This window comes from Myxine glutinosa, chromosome 5 (assembly GCF_964187855.1).
Source record: "Myxine glutinosa chromosome 5, kmMyxGlut1.1, whole genome shotgun sequence".
NCBI classification, from domain to species: Eukaryota; Metazoa; Chordata; class Myxini; order Myxiniformes; family Myxinidae; genus Myxine; species Myxine glutinosa.
In genome coordinates this window covers 9847567-9867937 of record NC_136265.1, presented here as the reverse complement: position 1 = coordinate 9867937, position 20371 = coordinate 9847567, and the positions used below count along the sequence as shown (strand labels likewise).

General features: G+C 44.5%; 2 protein-coding genes across 2 annotated transcripts in view; both read left to right on the top strand.

Moving 5' to 3' along the window:
- LOC144892202 (uncharacterized) overlaps window positions 1–20371 on the top strand; it is a 997431-nt gene that overhangs the window by 140912 nt on the left and 836148 nt on the right. The gene's annotated exons all lie outside the window — the stretch shown is intronic.
- LOC144892200 (THAP domain-containing protein 2-like) lies at window positions 14738–16910 on the top strand. The gene is made up of 3 exons (XM_078777554.1): window positions 14738–14990; window positions 15573–15768; window positions 16139–16910. Exons 1-3 carry the CDS (start codon window positions 14923–14925, stop codon window positions 16451–16453), a joined length of 579 nt encoding a protein of 192 aa, XP_078633680.1. The 5' UTR covers window positions 14738–14922; the 3' UTR covers window positions 16454–16910.

Genomic DNA, 20371 nt, shown 5'->3' with positions numbered 1-20371 from the left:
CTTGTCTACCGCTCCCGATGTTATTTGTTTTGTGTGTCTATTTGTCTTTCTGTGTGATTAATGTTCGCTCTTTCACGAGCCTCGATCTTGTATACAAAAAAAAAAAAAAAAAAAAAAACCCAGACAGTTCTACCTTGTGTTCACCTGTTTCATGTTACCTCACCTGTTTAATGATGGATCTTGCCATGCTGTCCGTCACCCCTTCTGGCTCATCCAATAGCTCACACAGAGAACCTGGAGGTGAAACGTATGAAACACACGTGTTGTACAGAGATAAATATGAGGATACCTACACAGTAAGAGAGGAAAGTGCAAAGTGTGTTTTTCAGAAACAAACAAACGGACACACAAAACATACAATAAAGGGAGCGGGAGACAAGATGGGGAGAGAGAGGGAAGCACACAAGTACAACAGTAGAGAAAGGGACATCGGGAGATCTGTGGGAGGGAGAGGGCTTTGGGGGAGGGGTGATGGGAGAGGTATAAACACATGGACACTGCTTGGACTTCCAGGAAAGAAGTTGGAATTTCAAACAAGGTGGATCTGGGGTGAATTAGTGGGGGTAGAAAAGATCAAGGTTTTGGATGGGGGAAGATAAGAGGAATGGGGGAAGGAAGTGTGTGGTAATAATATACCACACAAATCTCGCACAACCTGTTCACAATGTTTAGTCCGAATCCGCACACAACATTTTGAGATATCCGGTTCACAAACAGACAGGTAAGGAATGGGTATGGAAGGAAAAATAACGAACTAGAACGGCACTCGGAAGAGCGCATTCCTCCTCCGCCAGGCTCAACAGTTGATGGTTTCTATCCCACTGATAGGCCGGATCTGGATTCGGACCTGAACCAAAATCGAATCGGCTTCTTCTTGTCACCTCACCAACTCTTCCACCAAGTTTTGTCATAACTCGTCCGCAACCTTTTATGCCTCTGCCGACAAAGTCGCCAGAGGCATTATGTTTTCAGGTTGTCTGTCCGGCTGTCCGTCCATCCGTGATAGGTTTTTGTTCCCGCGATAACTTGAGAACGGCTAAAGGGATCTTAGTCAAACTTGGCACAGGTATGTATAATTAGGTAAAGATAAACAGAATAGATTTGGGGTGACGAGGTCAACGGTCAGCGGTCATGTTAGGTAAAAATACTGTTACCGCAACAACTTGTGAACCAGTGATGGGATTCTGACCAAATTTGGTACAATTATGTGGAATAATGTAAAGATTAATTGATAAGATTCTGAGGTCAAGAGGTCAAAGTCTGTAATAGGTTTATAACTTGAGAACGGCTGACGTGATCTAATTCAAACTTGGTACAGGCATGTATAATGATGTAAAGATTAACGTATTAGATTTTGGGGTCAAAGGTCAAATTTGTAATAGGTCTATAACTTGAGAACGGCTGAAGTGATGAAATTCAAACTTGGTGCGGGTATGTATAATGTTGTAAAGATTAACTGATTAGAATTTGGGGTCAAGAGGTCAAAGGTCAAAGTCTGTAATATGTTTATAACTCGAGAATGGCTGAAGTTATCTCATTCAAACTTGGTATGGGTATGTATACCACTGGCAAAAGTTTTAGAACGCCTCAATTTTTCCGGTTTTTATTGAAATTTACGCAGTTTAATGTCCAGTGAATAACCTGAAATGGTACAAAGGGAAGCAGAAAACTGCTCGAGGTAAAAAAAAAAAAAAAAGTTTAGGTTTGCAAAAACGGGAAAATAATGTAAATTGCACAGTTATATTGTAAAAAAAGGCCTTCGTCAGGGAACAAGTAATGGGTTAACAACTTACAACTGTTCTGCAGCAATGTAAGTAAATTAAACCTTGAAAGTTGATGCAAACAATTCCTACAGGTGTCCCAACCTCTGCTGATTACTTCATGACAAACCCCCTGTCTGTATAAAATCAGTGTTGGAGCAGACTGTTATTACACCCTCTGAAGCATTATTTGGACAATATTGCACGACAGAAAGTCGTATATTGTAAACTGGAGGAAACTCTGACAGGAAGAGGTCTGGCAGACCCAAAGCCACAACAGAATCAGAAGACAAGTTTTTGAGAGTCAACAGCTTGCGTGATAGGCAGCTCACAGGACAACAGCTTCAAGCACAGCTTAACACTGGTCGAAGTAAGGAAGTCTCAGTTTCAACTGTGAAGAGAAGACGTTGAGCTGCAGGTTTGACAGGTCAAGTGGCAGTAAGAAAGCCATTGCTAAGATGGCAAAATAAGAAAAAGAGGCTTGCCTGGGCCATGAAGCACCGCCAGTGGACAACGGAAGACTGGAAGAAAGATTTCTGGACCAATGAATCAAAATTTGAAATCTTTGGTTCATCACGCAGGGGTTTTGTTCGTTGTCGAGGAGGCGAAAGGATGGTTCCTCAATGTGTGACACCAACTGTCAAACATGGAGGAGGAAGCGTGATGTTCTGGGGCTCTTTTGCTGGATCCAGAGTCGGCGACTTGCACAGAATGACTGGCACCCTGAACAAAAAGGGCTACCACAGCATTTTGCAGCACCATGCAATACCCTCTGGTATACGCCGAGTTGGTCATGGGTTCATGCTACAGCAAGATAATGACCCTAAACACACCTCCAGGCTATGTCAAAACTAACTTCGAGGAAAAGAACAAGACGGTCGGCTTCAAATCATGGAATGGCCAGCACAGTCTCCAAACTTAAACCCCATCGACCTGGTTTGGGATGAACTGGACAGAAGGGTGAAAGCAAAGCAACTTACAAGTGCAACACATTTGTGGGAACTTCTGCAACAGTGATGGGAAGAACTTCCCGAACAATATTTGATTTCAATTGCAGAAAGAATGCCACGAGTGTGTTCGGTGGTTTTACCTGCAAAAGGTGGCTACTTTGCTGAGTAAAAAATTTAAATTACATTTTGTGAAACAAAATGATTCTATGATTTCTTTTTTATCTCCAGTTGTTTATTTGTTCTATGCTTAATTTCAGAGAACATTGAGACATTAAACTTGAGTACCAGTTCACTGGTAATTCCCTGCTTGTCGTTAAAGGCGGCAAAAAGGGTTGGCGTCAGGAAGGGCATCCGGCCGTAAAACATTGCTTCAAAAAGGGGACCGAAAAACAACAACTACCACGGTTCCCGAAAAAGGCCAACCCCCGCTTGCGGGGAAAAATGGCCTCTAAAGGTGGTTTTTTATATTTTTTTATTGAGACATTAAACTGCATAAATTTCAATAAAAACTGGAAAAATTGAGATGTTCTAAAACTTTTGACCGGTAGTGTATAATGTTGTAAAGATTAACTGATTAGAATTTGGGGTCAAGAGGTCAAAGGTCAAAGTCTGTGATAGGTCTATAACTCGAGAATGGCTGAACTGATCTAATTCAAACCTGGTACAGGTATGTATAATGATGTAAAGATTAACCGATTAGATTTTGGGGGTGCCGAGGTCAAAGGCCAAAGGTCAGAGGTCTTGTCAGGTAAAAATGTGAGAACTTGTGAACAGCTGAAGGGCTTTAAATTAAAACTTGGTACAGGTATGTATAATGATGTAAACATTAAATGATTAAATTTTGGGGTCAATAGGTCAAAGGTCAGTTGTCATGTCAGGTAAAAATGTGCTAACTGGAGCACAGCTGAATGGATTTAAATCAAATTTGATAAAAGTATTATGATGATGTAATAATGTGGGCGGAGGCATATCAGTCGATGTCGTGCGTCGAAGAGTGCCGTTCTTGTTTAACTATGTTATCTATCGCTTTTTGCATCCATCCATCCAAACATAACCTCCATCCAGCTTCGGTGCCGGAGGTAAAAATACAACAAAATAAACATTGAGAAGTTAAAGAATCACCGTAAATGAGACAGGAAAATGTTGGAAAGACTGCAACATAATGTTTTTTTCTCCATTTTTGTGGACTTCAATATGTCGTCAATCACGAGATGAAAACGAACCTTTCGCTGCGAACTCAAGGACAATGTAAAAGACCATGTCAGTTTCTCCATGGTCGATAAGTCGCACTGTGGACAGAAGGTAAAATTGTAGAAACAAGTCATGAGATCAGCATTTAAACTTCCAATGGAGCTCTTTCACAAGTATGGATTAGTTTTATTGGTGGAGGTTATATTTCGGACAAAGATGATGATATCTTTTTCGAGGTAATAACACCAGCTGCAGAGGTGTTGTGATTTGGTGCAAACAATTAGCAGCTCATGACGAATGTAATAAAAACGACGTGAATGTCCTTTCTCAGCTGTTATATAATGAGTGCCATGAACTCACCGATGTTCTGATGAGAGAGATTCTGGAGAATTCGGACCTCTTTGTGAAACTGTGAATAAAGATGTGGGCATGTATTTTAGACAAGATGAAAACTAAACACAGCTCAACATAATCACTACACCAGATGGTGACAATTAATTTACATGTCTCACTCCCTCTCCCCTCCCCCTCCTCTCACTGCCCTTCCCCTCCCCATATTCTCATTCCCTCTCCCCTCCCCTCACTGCCCATCACTCCCCCTATTCTCACTCACTCTCCCCTCCCCTCACTGCCCAACCCCTCCCCCTATTCTCATTCCCTCTCCCCTCCCCCCACTGTCCATCCTCTCCCCCTATTCTCACTGCCAATCCCCTACCCATATTCTCACTCCCTCCCTCTCCCCTACCCCTATTCTCACTCCCTCTCCCCTCCCCCTGTTCTCATTCCCTCTCCCCTGCCCTCACTGCCCATCACTCCCCCTATTCTCACTCCCTCTCCCCTCCCCTCACTGCCCAACCCCTCCCACTATTCTCATTCCCTCTCCCCTCCCCCCACTGCCCATCCTCTCGCCCTATTCTCACTGCCCATCCCCTACCCCTATTCTCACTCCCTCTCCCCTCCCCCTATTCTTACCCCCTCTCCCCTCCCCCTATTCTTACCCCCTCTCCCCTCCCCCTATTCTCACTCCCTCTCCCCTCCCCCGATTCTCACTCCCTCTCCCCTCCCCCTCCTCTCACTGCCCAACCCCTCCCCCTATTCTCACTCCCACGCCCGACCCCTATTCTCACTCCCTCTCCCCTGCCCCTCCTCTCACTGCCTATCCCCTCCCCCCTCTCCCCTTTCCTCCCCTCCTCTCTCCCCGCCCCCATCTCCCTCCTGTCTCTTGCCCATCTCTTAATATTCCCGTCAGCGAAGCGACTGCATTGCCCAGTAACGCCAGGCACCTTTGCGAGTTACTGAAATAAAGCCCACATGACTTTGGAATGACTGATTGTCAAGGGAGATCTTGGAGACGACGTCATGGATTTTCGAAGCTCTACACGGTCTCCACGTTTTCAAAGTTAAGTCACTGTTCACAATTGCATTTTGTCGAAACTGTATTTATCTTTCGGTGTGTGAACCTATAGTGTGCCCCTTGGAAGTTTCTCGGTGTTTATCTTTCATAAATTAATCGTTCATGTTTGCCGCGCGTGTGCGGCCTTGCCTCAGGCTTCCCCCATCAAAGTTTGTTCCTTCCTTCGCTGTTTTTGCGAGGACTTTTGATTTTCCCTTCTCCCCCAAACTTCCCGAACATCTACTCTTTGTCTAACGTTGTAACCCCCATCCCCTCCCCCCAAAAAAACATTTCCCTTTCTCCTCGTGTGCTTTTGTCCCATCGTGCGCCTCTGTCCACGTGCGCTGTCCCGCCCGCCCCCATTATCGCCTTGCCTTCCACCTTTTGCCCTGTTCAAGTGACTCATGGTTGTCCTTCAAGGCTCCCTCTCCCTGTTGGTATTTTTGTGAATAGAAGACTGTTCTTCACGGTTCTGTTTAAATATGTTTAAACTTTCCCCTGCAGTGTTGTATTTCTGTGGTTTATTACAACACGCTGTTTTTCTTCCGATTTAAAAGGCTCCTTTCAATTTCCTCTTCAACTCATTCCATTTCAAAAAAATATTCAATCTCTTATAATTCTTTCTCACTACATGCTCTAAATTCTCATTCATTCCACCCCTCCTCCATCGTTCTTAAACGGATCGCTAACTTGAAAATCACAATAAACCCAATTTGTTATAAATGTTCATCTTTCATTAATCATCCACTTTCTAAACTCCCCCCTTTCCCCTCCCCTACAAATCTCCCCTCTTGCCCCTCCCCTCCAACTCTCCCCCCTTGACCCTCCCCTCCTAAACTCCACCCTTGCCCCTCCCCTCCTAAACTCCCCCCTTGCCCCACCCCTCCAAATCTCCCTCCTTGCCCATCCCCTACAATGCCAAACAGGAAATTAGAGCTGTCTCCCTTGACATTTCACATGCTTCAATACGGTCTGGCACCCCGCTCTGCTCAACAAACTCTCCTCCTTTGGTATCCATGGAAACCTCCACGCATGGCTGGCGGACTTCCTCTCCAGTCGTAGTCAACGTGTGGCCCTGAATGGGTTTCTCTCATCTCCTCTTCCTGTTCAGGCTGGAGTTCCCCAAGGCAGTGTTCTGGGCCCTGTGCTTTTTCTGGTCTTCATCAATGATCTCTCTGACTCTCTTGAAAATCCTCTCTATCTCTTTGCTGATGACTCTACTCTCTGTCGCTCCATTCCTCATCCCTCAGATCGGCAGTCTGCAGGCTCATCACTCTCTACAGACCTGGACAAAATCACAGACTGGGCAAACAAGTGGAACATGTCTTTCAATCCTGACAAATCTCACACTCTTACGATGTCTCTCCGAAAAGACCGACTGGACAACCCTCCCATCCACTTTCTGAATAATCCTCTCCAAGAAGTTCTGTCACTCAAGCTTTTGGGTCTCACTATCTGCCATGATCTTTTCTGGGAAAACCACATTTCAAATCTGGCCTGCAAAGCCAGTCGCCGACTGGGCATTCTCCGTCGTGCGAAGTCCTTCCTTGGCACACCTGAGCTCCTCACCACATACAAGGCTTTCATCCGCAGCTCAATGGAATACTGCTCTCCCCTCTGGGCTGGTGCTCCTGCCTCACACCTAGCTCGTCTTCACGCTGTTGAAACCAAAGCGTTCAGAATCATTGGAATCTCCCGCGATGAAGCTAACTCCAAGGGCCTTTCACTCACTCACCGCAGGCAGGTTGGTGGTCTTTCCATCTTCTACTGACTCCTCTCTGGCCTTGCCCCCCCCAGCTCTCTCTGGGCTCTGTCCCCCAAATATTCCTACAGGTCGCACAAGATCTGCCTGCAACCATATGGTTAAACTGCCAAAATCAAGACTCTCTGCTCACCTTCATTCCTCTTTTCTCCCACCTCTGGAACAAACTCCCTCACTCTCTTCAAACCCACTCCACCCTCCAGGTCTTTAAAACAGCTGTTCACCTCCATCTCTTATCTTCCCCCGTCCAAAACCTTGATCTTTTCTACCCCCGCTAATTTCACCCCAAATCCACTTTTTTGAAATACCAACTTCTGTCCTGGAAGTCCTTGGTGTCTTTGTGTTATATACTTCTCCCGCCCCCCCCCCCCCCATTCCCACGCCTCCTCCCCCCATGCTCTCTCCCTCCCACACATCTCCCTGCTCTCAAATGTTATGTTTGTGTGCTTCTCCTTCTCTCCCCATCTTGTCTTCCGCTCCCTCTTTTTATATATTGTTTGTCTGGTTGATTTGTTTGTGAAATAAATGTTAGCTCTTTCACGAGCCTCGATTCAGTATACAAAAAAAAAAAAAAAAAAAAAAAAAAACCTTTCGTCCTCCCCATCCTTCCCTTTCTTGAAGAACTTCCCGAACAATATTTGATTTCCATTGGAGAAAGAATGCCACAGCGTGTTCGGTGGTTATATCTGCAAAAGGTGGCTACTTTGCCGAGTCAAAATTTTAAATTAAATTTTGTTAAACAAAATGATTCTTTGATTTCTTTTTTTTGTCTCCAATTGTTTGTTTGTTCCATGCTTAATTTCAGAGAACATTGAGACATTAAACTGCATAAATTTCAATAAAAACTGGAAAAATTGAGGTGTTCTAAAACTTTTGACTAGTAGTGTACATATGAAATAACACATCATGACAGTATTGACTTACACTTTCCTTTTGTGCATCCGATGCATCGTCTTTATGGATTATTTTCAAAGCCACCTGTGAGAAAAGTGTTTCCAGGGTTATTTCAGTTAAATAAGTAGAAAACGCAATCAGATATTGCAGACCCTCACTGGGGATGTATTGGTGTATTTTGTGTGGCATATAAATGGAAGGATGAAAGCTAATTGATTGCAAATGAAACATAAAATGGTCTAAAGGGCAAACGTTTGAAAGGGTGTGAAGGGTAAAGGTGGAAAAGGTATGAAGGGATCGAAAGGGTCGAAAGGGTCTTAAAATACTGTTAAGATTATTGGGTTAAGTAAGAAAATACAGCAGGAAAGGTGGAATTATATAGAAATAGTATGGGCCGTGTGACGTGTAGGAGCATTTTGATGTACTAAGTAGGAAACATGGAGCTTAGCTTAAGGTTGTGTTTAAATGTCATCATACGGGGGATGATGCCATGTTAATTAGAGTAGGGTTCACGGTTAATTTTTGGTTGGTGCGACGGGATCGTTTCTGGTTGAAAAGAGTGGTTGGTGCGACGAGATCATGAGGGAGCTTCGACTGGTGGGCTCTTTGGTGGGCTGGAGGCACCGGCGGAGTTTGAGGAGGGGCAGGGGAGAGCAATGCCCCCACCTTTATTTTTTCAGTAGTTTACAATTAAGATAAAAACATCCCGTATTTAAACGTGGGTAACAATAATGAATGTAAACTGCATTTATGATTTCACGTACATTGTAACTACACTAACAAACGGTAATTTTGGAAGTCAGACCCAGCTACCTAGAAGTCAGACCTCGGTATTATTATTAATTTTAAGCCCTTGCCCTCCCCCACACCCCCCCCCCCGCCCCACCCAAAAATAGAGGTCGAACTACGTCCAATGGCTGGAGGCTGCCCTGTCTTTTCCGAAGTGGAGGAGACACAAAGAGGGCCGTCTTCATGACTCGCCTTATCCCGGGCATGCACGGCACCTTCGACGCACGGCGTTGCCACCATTCTTTGCCGCTGCCCGCTTGGTGGCCCGAAGGCTTCGCCAACTTCCGATACTACAGGATCCATTTTGGGGCCAGTTGTGTGTGCCGGATCGTCAACTTTTATTTTCTTACCTCTCTGTGTGTGTGTGTGTGTGTGTGTGTTTGTAACTGCGTTTGTTTGTGTAACTGCGTGGAGGTACCTCAAGTTACCATTTTTACCTCAGCCTTATTTTGCCTTGCGCGCCTTTTTTTAAATATAAATCCTTATTGTTGCATGTTATTTGTCTTATTGGTTTGGGTTTCGGATTAAACCCGTGTTTCTGTCGTCAAACGCTTCGTGTCTCTTCCCTTTCACGCGCACAATAAATGCCATAATCGGGAGGTCGCCTCAGGAGTTAAGGCTGGTTCGGCTCATCCATCCAAGGCTGGTGTTCACTTGCTACGGATGCGACAATATCTAAGGGGTCTCGATGGTGTAATTTAAGGACTAAAGGGTCTGAATTGTATCAAGAGGTCGAGAGGTCAAACGAGTCAAAAGTGTCAAAGGGGTATTAAAAGGTTTGAAAGGTGTGAAGCTCTGAAAAAGGTCTAACAGTTCTAAAGGAAACGTAATTTATATCTATTCTTTAAACTATTTATGTAGTTCCAAACAAGTGACGTCTGGTCGTCATCACTGTGCTGCAATGCGCAGCACACACCATCATCAAACAATCAGCTGGAGACTCCCATGATGCTGTTGGTGTGCCTTTTGCAACTAATGTCATAAAAATGAACCGCCAGTTGATACTCCTCATGGGGGAATGCAGCACCTCCTACACCACACCGTGGATAACGAATGTGATGACGCACTGTGTGATGCTCTGATCCACTTATGCATAGAGCTTCGACCATTGGATGGACCTGTTGTCATCCACACAAACCCCACCCCCACCATACGTCTGGTTCACAATGAGCTTCTTCAGCACCATCGTTTGAGATTTGAGATTGTTTGCAGCAAAAACCTGAAGAAGAATCCCATCGCGCTCGAGAAGGCAGTTTGTGAGTTCGAGGACGTGCTTATACATCAACATCCAATGGGAGGTAAAGCACACGAGGGGAAAAGGAGAGGGTTAAACATTCCCAGTTTTTCACAGCATCATATGTGGTTTGCTCATCTCCTTGAATTTACACGAACAGCACTGTATTGTATTAAAACTCAAACTTACAATTCAACATGACCGATTGTTCTCATCTTGCTGTTATATCTTTTTCATTTTTTACCCCGAGTAACAAAATTTGCTGAAAATGTCAACAAACCTTTCATTCTTCATACCCGTGAAAAGTAGAACTACACGCGTGTACGTACCTCTTCTCCATTCAGCATATTCTGCGCAAACCAGACGGTCCCACATGCCCCACTTCCAAGACGATGGAGAATTTTCAAATTGGGAATTCCAAACTAGAAGAAATACACAAAGTAACAACCATTCAACTCAATAACATGAAAATTCTTATCATTGCATCTTCATAGTGGAGCATGAAGATGAGCATGTGTCCACCCTTTGTGTGCACAACCACATCATCCACCAGTGTCAGGCACAGTGTTGCACAGGAGACCCCACTTCCAATATACATAGGGATGATGCTGCATGCTCATACACGCAAGAAGGAATTGGTCGACAGACTGTCACACCTTGGCCTGAGCATCTCCTATGATAGAGTGCTCCAGCTCTCAGCACAGATGGGCAACAGTGTCTGCCAACAGTTTCACAGAGAACGAGTGGTCTGCCCTCCGAAGATGCGTGGCAAAGTGTTTACAACTGCCGCTGTAGACAACATAGATCACAACCCCAGTGCAACAACATCAAAGGACTCCTTCCATGGTACCGCTATCTCCCTCATACAACATCCTTCTTACACTGGTGAAGGAGTGGATCGGAGTATCGTCATTGTTGGAGGATCTGGGGATGCACGGTCCAAGACAGTCGGCCCCTTGCTGCACTACTACACTGATGTACCCCCTGTCACTAGCAGCATCAAGAAGTCGCCTGTCCCAGCTGCTAAAGTGGCGTCATTGACCAGAGGAGACTTCAAACAGCAGACTGATGAAGAATACCAATGGCTAGGCAATGCAAAGCGAGTCCTGGAAGACAACACTGGTACAGTGGACAATGACAACACATCTTGGGCTGCATTTGTGCAGCTCATCCCTCCAACGAAGGCAGCTCTGGAGGAACATGTCAAGAGGGCAGTGTATCAAGGTGGACATGTGTGGGGTCAGATACTGCTGCCAGCACCAGAGCTCCCTCCACCAACCAACTGGGGTTGGTCAAGGACTGGAGAAGGACAGTACACACCTTACTGGACCAGGCTAACTGAGGCAGCTCACAGCTGCATTGAGCTGGTTTCTTGCAAGTGCAAGAAAGGGTGTGTGAGGTGGCATAAAGAGCATGTGTCCCTCAACATGGCACGTGTACAATGCATGTGCTTTGTCATAGAGAAAAATCAATCAGATGTGTTCTGGTTCACCACAATAAGTCTGTGCATTTGCCGAATGGATACATGTATTTTAGTCATTGGCTAAAGGTACAGACTGTGGAGCTCAGCTGTATTTGTTCAGAGTGGATTAGTCTTTGTAATGAATTTGTACACGAACCAATGAATGCACTGTTTTGTGTTGAAAAATAAAACAACAGATTAATAACATAAATAAATAAATAACAACAATAAATAAAATACAAGATTTTCTTTTTAATCACTCGATAGTGTCAAAACGTTTGTTTACCCTGACCCCATTAGACCCCTGACCCCATTAGACCCCTGACCCCATTAGACCCCTGACCCCATTCCTTAGAGGGTGCAGCGAGATGTTTCAGGCCCCCACAAAATATAGATTTTTTTTTTTCTTCGTCAAAATACCAACAGGATGAGAACAGCACCGAGTAACGCCGGGTATCCCTGCAAGTATCCAATATAATCACGACCCCAAATCCCAACATCCCTCCACCCTCTCTCCTCACTCGGTGTTGGGAAGCATGGCTCTTTATCGGCCACGTTGATCCGTCCACATGAAACATTGTCCTCTTGTTTGTGAACGAGTGTTCAGTGTGTTACTGTCATGGGTGTTATGTTTGCACACAAACCTCATTATCAGACGTCACATGCTCAACTTCAGTCACAGCTTCTGTTGATGGAATAGTCTGCAACAAACACACAATTTCAATAATTACAACAATTTATGGATTGGTGGGAAAAAATATCATGATAATAACTGGGTATAAAACATATAAACATGTTACATGTAAACCGTATGAATACCATATAATGCGATGTTACCGGGTGTCGAAAAATCCCATGTGGTGTTCAAAATATGAAGTCACGTCCTCCACATGCATGGGGTGGAAAACATGGATACAGAAGCAAAATCTGAGGAAGGACAGAGGTGGGCTTTGGGGAGTTGGGGGGAATGTGGGGGATTAATGGGATAGAAAAGATTATGGCTTTGGATGGGGGATGATCTGAGATGGTGGTGAACAGCTGCCTTAAAGATCTGGAAGGAAGAATGAGATTGAAGAGAATGTAGAAGTTGGTTCCACAGTGGGAAAAAAGAGGAATGAATGAGTGGAGGTGAGGAGTGATTCTGGATGTTAGGAGTTTCACCAGAAGGGGGTTGATGGCGGACCGTGTGCTCCATGCAAAAAGCTGGGTGGGGAAGTGTTAAGAGTATGAAAAGAACAGAGGGTGCAAGACCAGAAAGGAGGCGGTAAAGGGCAGAAACCACCGATCTGTCTGCGATGGGAAAGTGATCGGCCTGTGGACTCAGCTTCATCGTGGGAGATTCCAATAACCTTGAAGGATGAAGGCTTATAAACATGATCTGCTTAACAAAGATCATGGCACATTGTGAAATCCAAGAGTTTGATTGTGGTATTGAAAATAATGTTAAGAAAGCAGATGGAGAGGTTGCCAGACGGTCCTTTCGTAGAGAGATGGTGAGAGTGTGAGATTTGTCAGGATTGAAAGTTGTAGTCCAAGTGCTTCACCATTTTGTGATATTATTCAATATCTGAAGAGAGGGAAGAGGATGTAGCCTGCCTGTCTGAAGGATGAGGGATGTCACGGCAGAGGGTGGAGTCATCAGGATAGATAAAGAGGATTTTCCAGAGAGTCAGAGAGATATTATTATTATTTATTTGCATGCAGCCAGTGGCTGCTGGGCTGCATCATTTCCTGGGGGCACCACAGGATTCAGTGTACTATGAGCAGGAAGAAGGGGAGGACAACCGACGATGACATGGGATAAATCTGTCCACGAGAGATAGCAGGTTTCTGTGGAAGAATTCCCAAGTTGAGTTGACGTCAGCAACAGTAGATGTGGGAGACCAGTCCTGAAGAGAGATGGCTGCTCGGCGCTTTCAGTGATGACATTTTAAGAAGAGGGGAGAGGAGTGAGTCTGTCCCAGCTCAGTAAACAAAGTTATTCATCTGCAAGGTACTCTACTACGACGACTCGACTGCTGTAGTATTCTGTTCCAAGCAAACCCCGCACTCCGTGTATTAAACACGAATGTACAATTTATCTGTCGTTAATTAACAAATCTATTTCAACATAATAAAATTATACAGCTCGTGTGTCGTCATAAATGGGAAATAAAAAGCCACCTTTAGAGGCCATTTTTCCCCGCAAAGCAGGGGTAGGCCTTTTTCGGGGACCGTGGTTGTTGTTGTTTTTTGGTCCCCTTTTTGAAGCAATGTTTTACGGCCGGATGCCCTTCCTGCCGCCAACCCTTTTTGTCGCCAAGCAGGGAATTACCAGTGAACTGGTACTCAATTAGCCGACCTCGGAAGGATGACAGGCTGAGTCAACCCCCCTGGCGTTAATTCAGCGATCGACCGGGATTTGAACCCAGGATCCTTGGATCCTAAGCTGGCACCCTAGCCGCTACACCAACACCAATTAGGGAAAAATTAGGAAATATAAAACTTCAGGTTCAAATCAACCAAGAATCGTCATTCCTTTATTCATCAAGTCGATGGTATTCATAGAATACTTACCCTGCGCAGTCAACTTGGTGTGAGCCAACTCTTTGATTTTTGAAAGTTTCTGTTTTTTTGATCCAATATGGCTGCCAGACCACGTGACATAAATTTATGTCGCTATATTATAGTCGAGGCACTTCATTACCTCTACTATCTTATAAAGTTTCACGTCGATCAATGAAGCGGTTCAAGAGTTATAAATTTTTAAATATTTTCGTTTAATTATTTATATCTGCCAAACCACGTCACCTATCGCAAATTCCAAAAGGTCATTTTAGTAGAGACTGATATGCTGAACACACCTGTGAAGCTTCCCCTCGATAGGACCAAAAATGAGGGAGGAGTTCGGTGTCAAAGTAGAGCTCCAATCGCTGCCTAAACATCTTAACAAAGCCGCCGCTGTGTTCGGCGCGGTCCAATCCATGCACGGAGTTCCCGCCAGGTCCGCCATTGTGAACGGGGGTGCGAGGTCAACGAGGAATGAACCGATTACAAGAGGGACGGGAAACACCGGCTTTTTACCTCGAAGAGCTCGAATATGCGTCGTAAAACCGCCGCCACCATGTAAAGGTCTGATGTGGAATCGATCACGAGGCGACGTCAAAGAGAACAATCATTTGTTGCAGCACCCGGAATGAGGGTCATGGCGACGACCCCGTGCACACACCGCCTGCCCCCTGGCCGGAACTCCTCTTCATTCTCCAAAACGCGAGCGAGCACTTCCGGGTCCACACAACTGGTGTGAGACACGGAGGTATATAATAAACTGGAGAGCCAATGACGGCTGTCGGCTGAAGCTAGCGGAAGTTGCTTGGCGGCCATATTGGGAAGCCGATTGTGTCTGCGTCCGTGTTTGATCTCACAATCAGCTGATCTCACAATTTCTGATTCATTTTGGATGCTTACCGACTGTAAGGAGTCTTATTTGTGAACGCGCTGTTTCAAAATGCCACAGTGTGTTGCATTTGACTGCACAAATACCTCAGGGAAGGCCTCCACATGCACATTTCACAAGTAAGTGACAAACCGCGATCGCGGGTGTTCTGCTTTTTCAGTTTTTGGCGTGGTCACGGTGGTGGGGCTAGGTAATTAAGTTTCAATGTAGTTTCAATGAAGTTTGAACACTGTGTTTGAATTTGATGATGTTAGACCACGCGCAGGGTGTGCAATACGACACAGATCTCAAATATAACTGTATTGTGTATTCACTAGGGCTATGTGAGTATGTCAGACTGATGTCTGATTGACTCATTCATTGATTCAGATTGAAGTATCGAGATTGACTCGTCAGCTCGTGATCATTGTCAAGTGATTTAATTTGTGATGAGCTTCACTTAATTGTCCAGTCTACTACTGTCAGGGTTTCCATGCCCTCCTGTGTCACTCGTGAGCAGAAAGAGCAAATGGGGGTTACTTGTGGAAGGTACGAAAGTCCGACACATGGCAAACATTAGCAGATGAAGTTGTATTTAACTATACATATGAAACTCAAAATATTATTTTGATATGGAGTCGTTTTGACTCGGATGTTTTGACTGCCCTCTGAGGTTTTGACCCGCAACCACATTTTGTGACCACAATGTATTTTGTTTCAAGGTTTCCAAAGGATAAGGACTTGTGCTCTCGATGGACATCTGCCCTGAGAAGGGAGTCCTTCTACCCCACCCCAGGCACCACAGTTCTGTGCAGTGATCACTTCAATGAGAGTGACTTCGACAGGACTGGTCAAACCGTCCGACTGAAGCCGAAGTCCGTCCCCAGCTGTTTCAACTTCCCAGCACATTTAAAGAAGGTAAACTATGCTATGTTGGTATTCCACCTATGTTATGATAGTAACCCATCACATGCCATGTCTGCTGCTTCATATGCAGCTCCTAAGACATAGTTTTATGGAGAACAACTCAGTTGCTTTTTAAAAGATTTAGAGCTGAGCCGAATCCCATTTTGTACACTTTCTTGGCATTTCCCCCCCGAAGCTTTGTTGTAATAATATTTAACAAAATGTTTAGTCTTTGAAACAATGTTACAATACGTCCAACGCAGTCACATCTATTTCTAATTAGAACCCCAATCTAATGAACGAAGCTTCTAAGCATTCGGCTCAGCCCTAAAAACAACTTAATGAGTATTAATGGTTCACCTTTTCTTTTCTTTCCAAATAGGTTACAGCTTTGAGGAAAGCGCCAGTGGCCAGGTCTGTCATCCAAGAAGATACACCAGAACCTCAAGCCACTACTCAAGATCCTGAACCTGAGGTGGGACCCTCATTTCAGACCACAGATCACTCCTACTCCGTCACAAGTCCACTGGTATTGAAGCACAAGCTCGATGAAGCAGTCCACAAGCTGGACAACTTTCGAAAAAAAATTAAAAGTGAGTCAGCAACACAACAGAAGGTTAGCCAGAAAAGTGGAGTCCCTGAATACCATCGTGGAAGACCTGAGGGAGAATGGGATGGTCACCGACAATTGTATTGAAATGCTCAACACAACATTCTCTGGTGTGTCAAAAGCTATTGTGAGCAGAATGCTGAAGAACAAAGGCAGCGGCAAACGCTCGAGAGATGAATACGATCCAGTCATCAAAGCTTTCGCACTCACTCTTCAATTTTATTCTGCTAAAGGATACGACTATGTTCGAGAGACATTCGACTTGGCACTGCCAAGTCCATCCACAATCCGGAAATGGTACAGTGCAATTGATGGTTCACCTGGTTTTAGTGCAGTTGTATTCCAAGCACTAGAGAGCCGGTTTAAAGCAGAGAAGGAGACTGGCAAGAGAACACTGTGTAGCCTGATGTTAGACGAGATGGCCATCATGAAGGCAATTGACTTTTTAGGGGACAAGGTATTGGGGTACGTCGACATCGGAAACGGAGTCCAAGATGACAGTGCTCCCCAGGCCAGCAACGCACTGGTTTTCATGCTGGTTGCACTGAATGACAGTTGGAAAGTGCCTGTAGCATACTTTATGATAAATGGATTGTCGGGGAAGGAACAGGCGAATTTGGTGACACAATGTCTACTAAAATTGCATGATATCGGTGCAGAGGTGGTTTCCTTAACTTGCGATGGACCGTCCGCTCATTTGACAATGTTACGTGAGCTAGGTGCCGACATCACGCCGCAGAATGTGAAACCAACATTTCCCCACCCAGCAAATCCCGAAAAGAAAATTTGTGTTGTACTCGATGCATGTCACATGCTTAAACTTGCAAGAAACTGTCTTGGATCCATGAAAATGATGGAGGATGGCAACAAAAAAGTCATCGCGTGGAAATACATCCAGGCACTCTTTGATCTGCAGAAGAGGGAAGGCTTGCGTCTGGGAAATAAGCTCTCCCGGAAACACATCGAGTGGAAGAGCAATGTCATGAAGGTGGACACAGCTGCTCAGACATTGAGCACTAGTGTGGCAGATGCAATTCGGTTTTGCAGGGACACTTTGCAACTATCAGAATTTCAGGGCAGTGTCCAATACATTGAAACATTGGACAAACTGTTTGACATTCTAAATTCTCGCAATCCATTGGCAATCCTCACAGTTTGACTGTGAGGCAGACAGCAACCATGTGTTTGCTTTAATACATTCTGTATCACAATCATACAGCAAGATACGTTTCCATCATGTTGTGAGAACACTCGATGATGACATGAAGGAAGAGCGCATCAGGAAAAAATATTGCAAACTGGTCCTGTTTGCTCACCAGTGAGGCAACACCAGAGCAAGCTGAAATATAAGAGCGACCTCATCTCTACATGGTGTGGGTGTGTTTTGTGGGTTAACTGTGAATTGTGTGGGTTAACTACATGACAGCGTTTCATGTCATTTATGTGACTGACTCACTGTTGATGTGTTGCTGACCCATGTCAGTGTAGAATAAACTCTGGTTATCATTATATCTGCGTGGTTTCTAACATCTCGGTAATAGAAACATACACATCTTAGTTACAATATAATGACTGAATTAAGTAACATCATATAACATGACAACAAATCAGATCTTTATATTGAGGAATATTATAGAACAAGCCAAAGAATGGCAAACGACGATGTACCTCAATTTTATAGATTTCTAGAAAGCTTTCGACTCCTTGCCCAGAGAAAGTCTGGGTCATAATGAAGAAATACAACATACCTGGAAAATTAGTGAACCTTGTAAAAGCCCTTTACCAAGACTTTCAATGTGCGGTCGTCGACCAAGGTGAAACAACAGAATGGTTCAAGGTGAAGACAGGAGTTAAACAGGGGTGTAACATGTCAGGATTCTTATTCCTACTAGTGGGTGATTGGGTCATGAGAAGAACGATAAAGAACACCGAGCGGTAATTTTGGGCACTTTTTTTTCAAACAAGCTCTAAACCATTGGATTCCCCAGGAAAAATGCGTCTAGAACCAACTTCAAACTTAATGAACACCATTTCCTTAAAGAACGGGATTCTGAGCCCGAATATCAGTTCAAATATTAGTATTCTATATTAATTAAATAGTCGGCGGTCCTAAAATTCGCTCCAGCTGCATCATCAGTGCGCCACGCCTTTGCTTTGACAGGCTTACGATCGGCTTCCCAATATGGCCGCCAGACTATTTCCGGTGGCTTCACGGCGGCTAATGCTGCGAGGTGGCCAATTGGCTCTCCATATTATATACCTCCGTGGTGTGAGACCATCATGGATGTGAAGTTCCTTCCGGTTGTGTGAGCGCCGTTACGAATTCAAAATCGCAATTGTATTCACTCCATTCCAATCATCAATTGATACTTTCACAAAACGATTAACACGATTAACGTTTAACGATTTAACATTCCGAATGATGACGGTTGTGTTTGGATATTATCAAACCGGCGCATTGACGTCATCTGTCCACTTCCGGATCCGCTGCAGGTTCGGAGTTCTCATCAAAATCTAAACGGTATTTGTAACATTTCAATAAAACCCACGTCACTGTTGATATCGGTAAATATTATTCCATCGTGTTTGGAAAATTGGAAAACTTGGAAAAATTTGAAAAACAATATACATATAGCCTATTTTACTTCCGGGGGGGGTGGGGGGAGGGGTCCCAGGAATACCCGCCCAAAAATATCGCTGCGATCGGTTGAGCCGTTTTTGCGGTAAATTCGAACGGACAAACAGACGGACATTTGGTGAATTCTAGTCAGATAATATATACATGTGTTATTATATAATCATTCATTGCATTGTGGGAGTCTTCACAACAATAACCGAGCTTCATCGCCTATTTTTATATTCATTCCCCTCACGGTTACTTCATCACAAATATTAGCAAAAGGTGAAGAGAAATGGATGTTACTGCACCCGGTTTGTTCGGAACCTGTTGCTGAAATTCCTCCACACGGAGCGCGCCGGCTCCCGCTGCCTCGTTTGGTTGTTTCCCATCTCGAAGGAAAAAGTGAACAAACTTCACGAATATCGCGCGTTAAAAACACAACCGGCTCCTCTGAAATCCGTTGGATTTGTGAAGAAATAACGATCACTTCGCCGACTGATCAAATGTAACCTAGCAACAGTAACATTGCGTCGATGACATTGCAACGGAAGAAGAAGAAGCATCGTGATACTCACCACAACATGGAAAAGCCCTATTTAATAAAGAACAACAACTCCGTTTATTTTAAAACCTGCTCTTGGGACGCACCATGACATGAAAAGCCCGATAAAAAATAATAACTCCATTTATTTTAAAACCTGCGAATCTTTGATTATTTTTTCCTCGTTGTTTGCTGTGGAATTTTCGGTCGTTCCGGAGACCAAATATGGCGGCCACGTGCCTACGTCAGCAAACACACTCTCCTGGGTACTGATCTGTATATACATACTACATACAGATCAGTGCTCCTGGGCCGGTTGGGAGTCCAAATATGGCGGCCACGTGCCTTCGTCAGCATATGCACTCTTTGGACCAGGTAGTTTCTCCATATTGTGGAGCTCCGTGCTGCCTCAATATCAATGGGATATATATATATATATATATATTTGTCTACACTTTGGTTTTACAGATTTAAAGTTATTTGATTAAAAAGATAAATGTTGTGGTAAAATCAGGAAGTAATGTTTCAGGTGTTCTATAAATTATAAATCGCTTACACGGGCTCGAACGTGGCTAACATAACATCCGCCATCTTGGCGATTGGACATGCCGGTCAATGGGAACTTGGGAAGTCACCGGGTTGGGACCGTTTACTTTTTACTTGGATCTTTCCGTTACGTTGGTTTATTTGGTATTCTCACTGAGGAGCTTTTCTTCATCTCTTGACAGGAAAGAAGGATCGCGATGTACTCGGCTGTGCTCCCTGCGATGAGGTCGAATCTCTGCAACGCGCCGCATGTTCAGCTCGCCGCGGAGGTGGAAGCTGCGGATCGGCCCGGATCGAA

Coding starts and splice junctions, on each gene's coding strand:
- LOC144892200 (XM_078777554.1), top strand. CDS start 14,923: ATGCCACAGTGTGTTGCATTTGACTGCACAAATACCTCAGGGAAGGCC. Junction 14,991..15,572: donor TCCACATGCACATTTCACAA/GTAAGTGACAAA, acceptor TTTTGTTTCAAG/GTTTCCAAAGGATAAGGACT. Junction 15,769..16,138: donor TCCCAGCACATTTAAAGAAG/GTAAACTATGCT, acceptor CTTTCCAAATAG/GTTACAGCTTTGAGGAAAGC.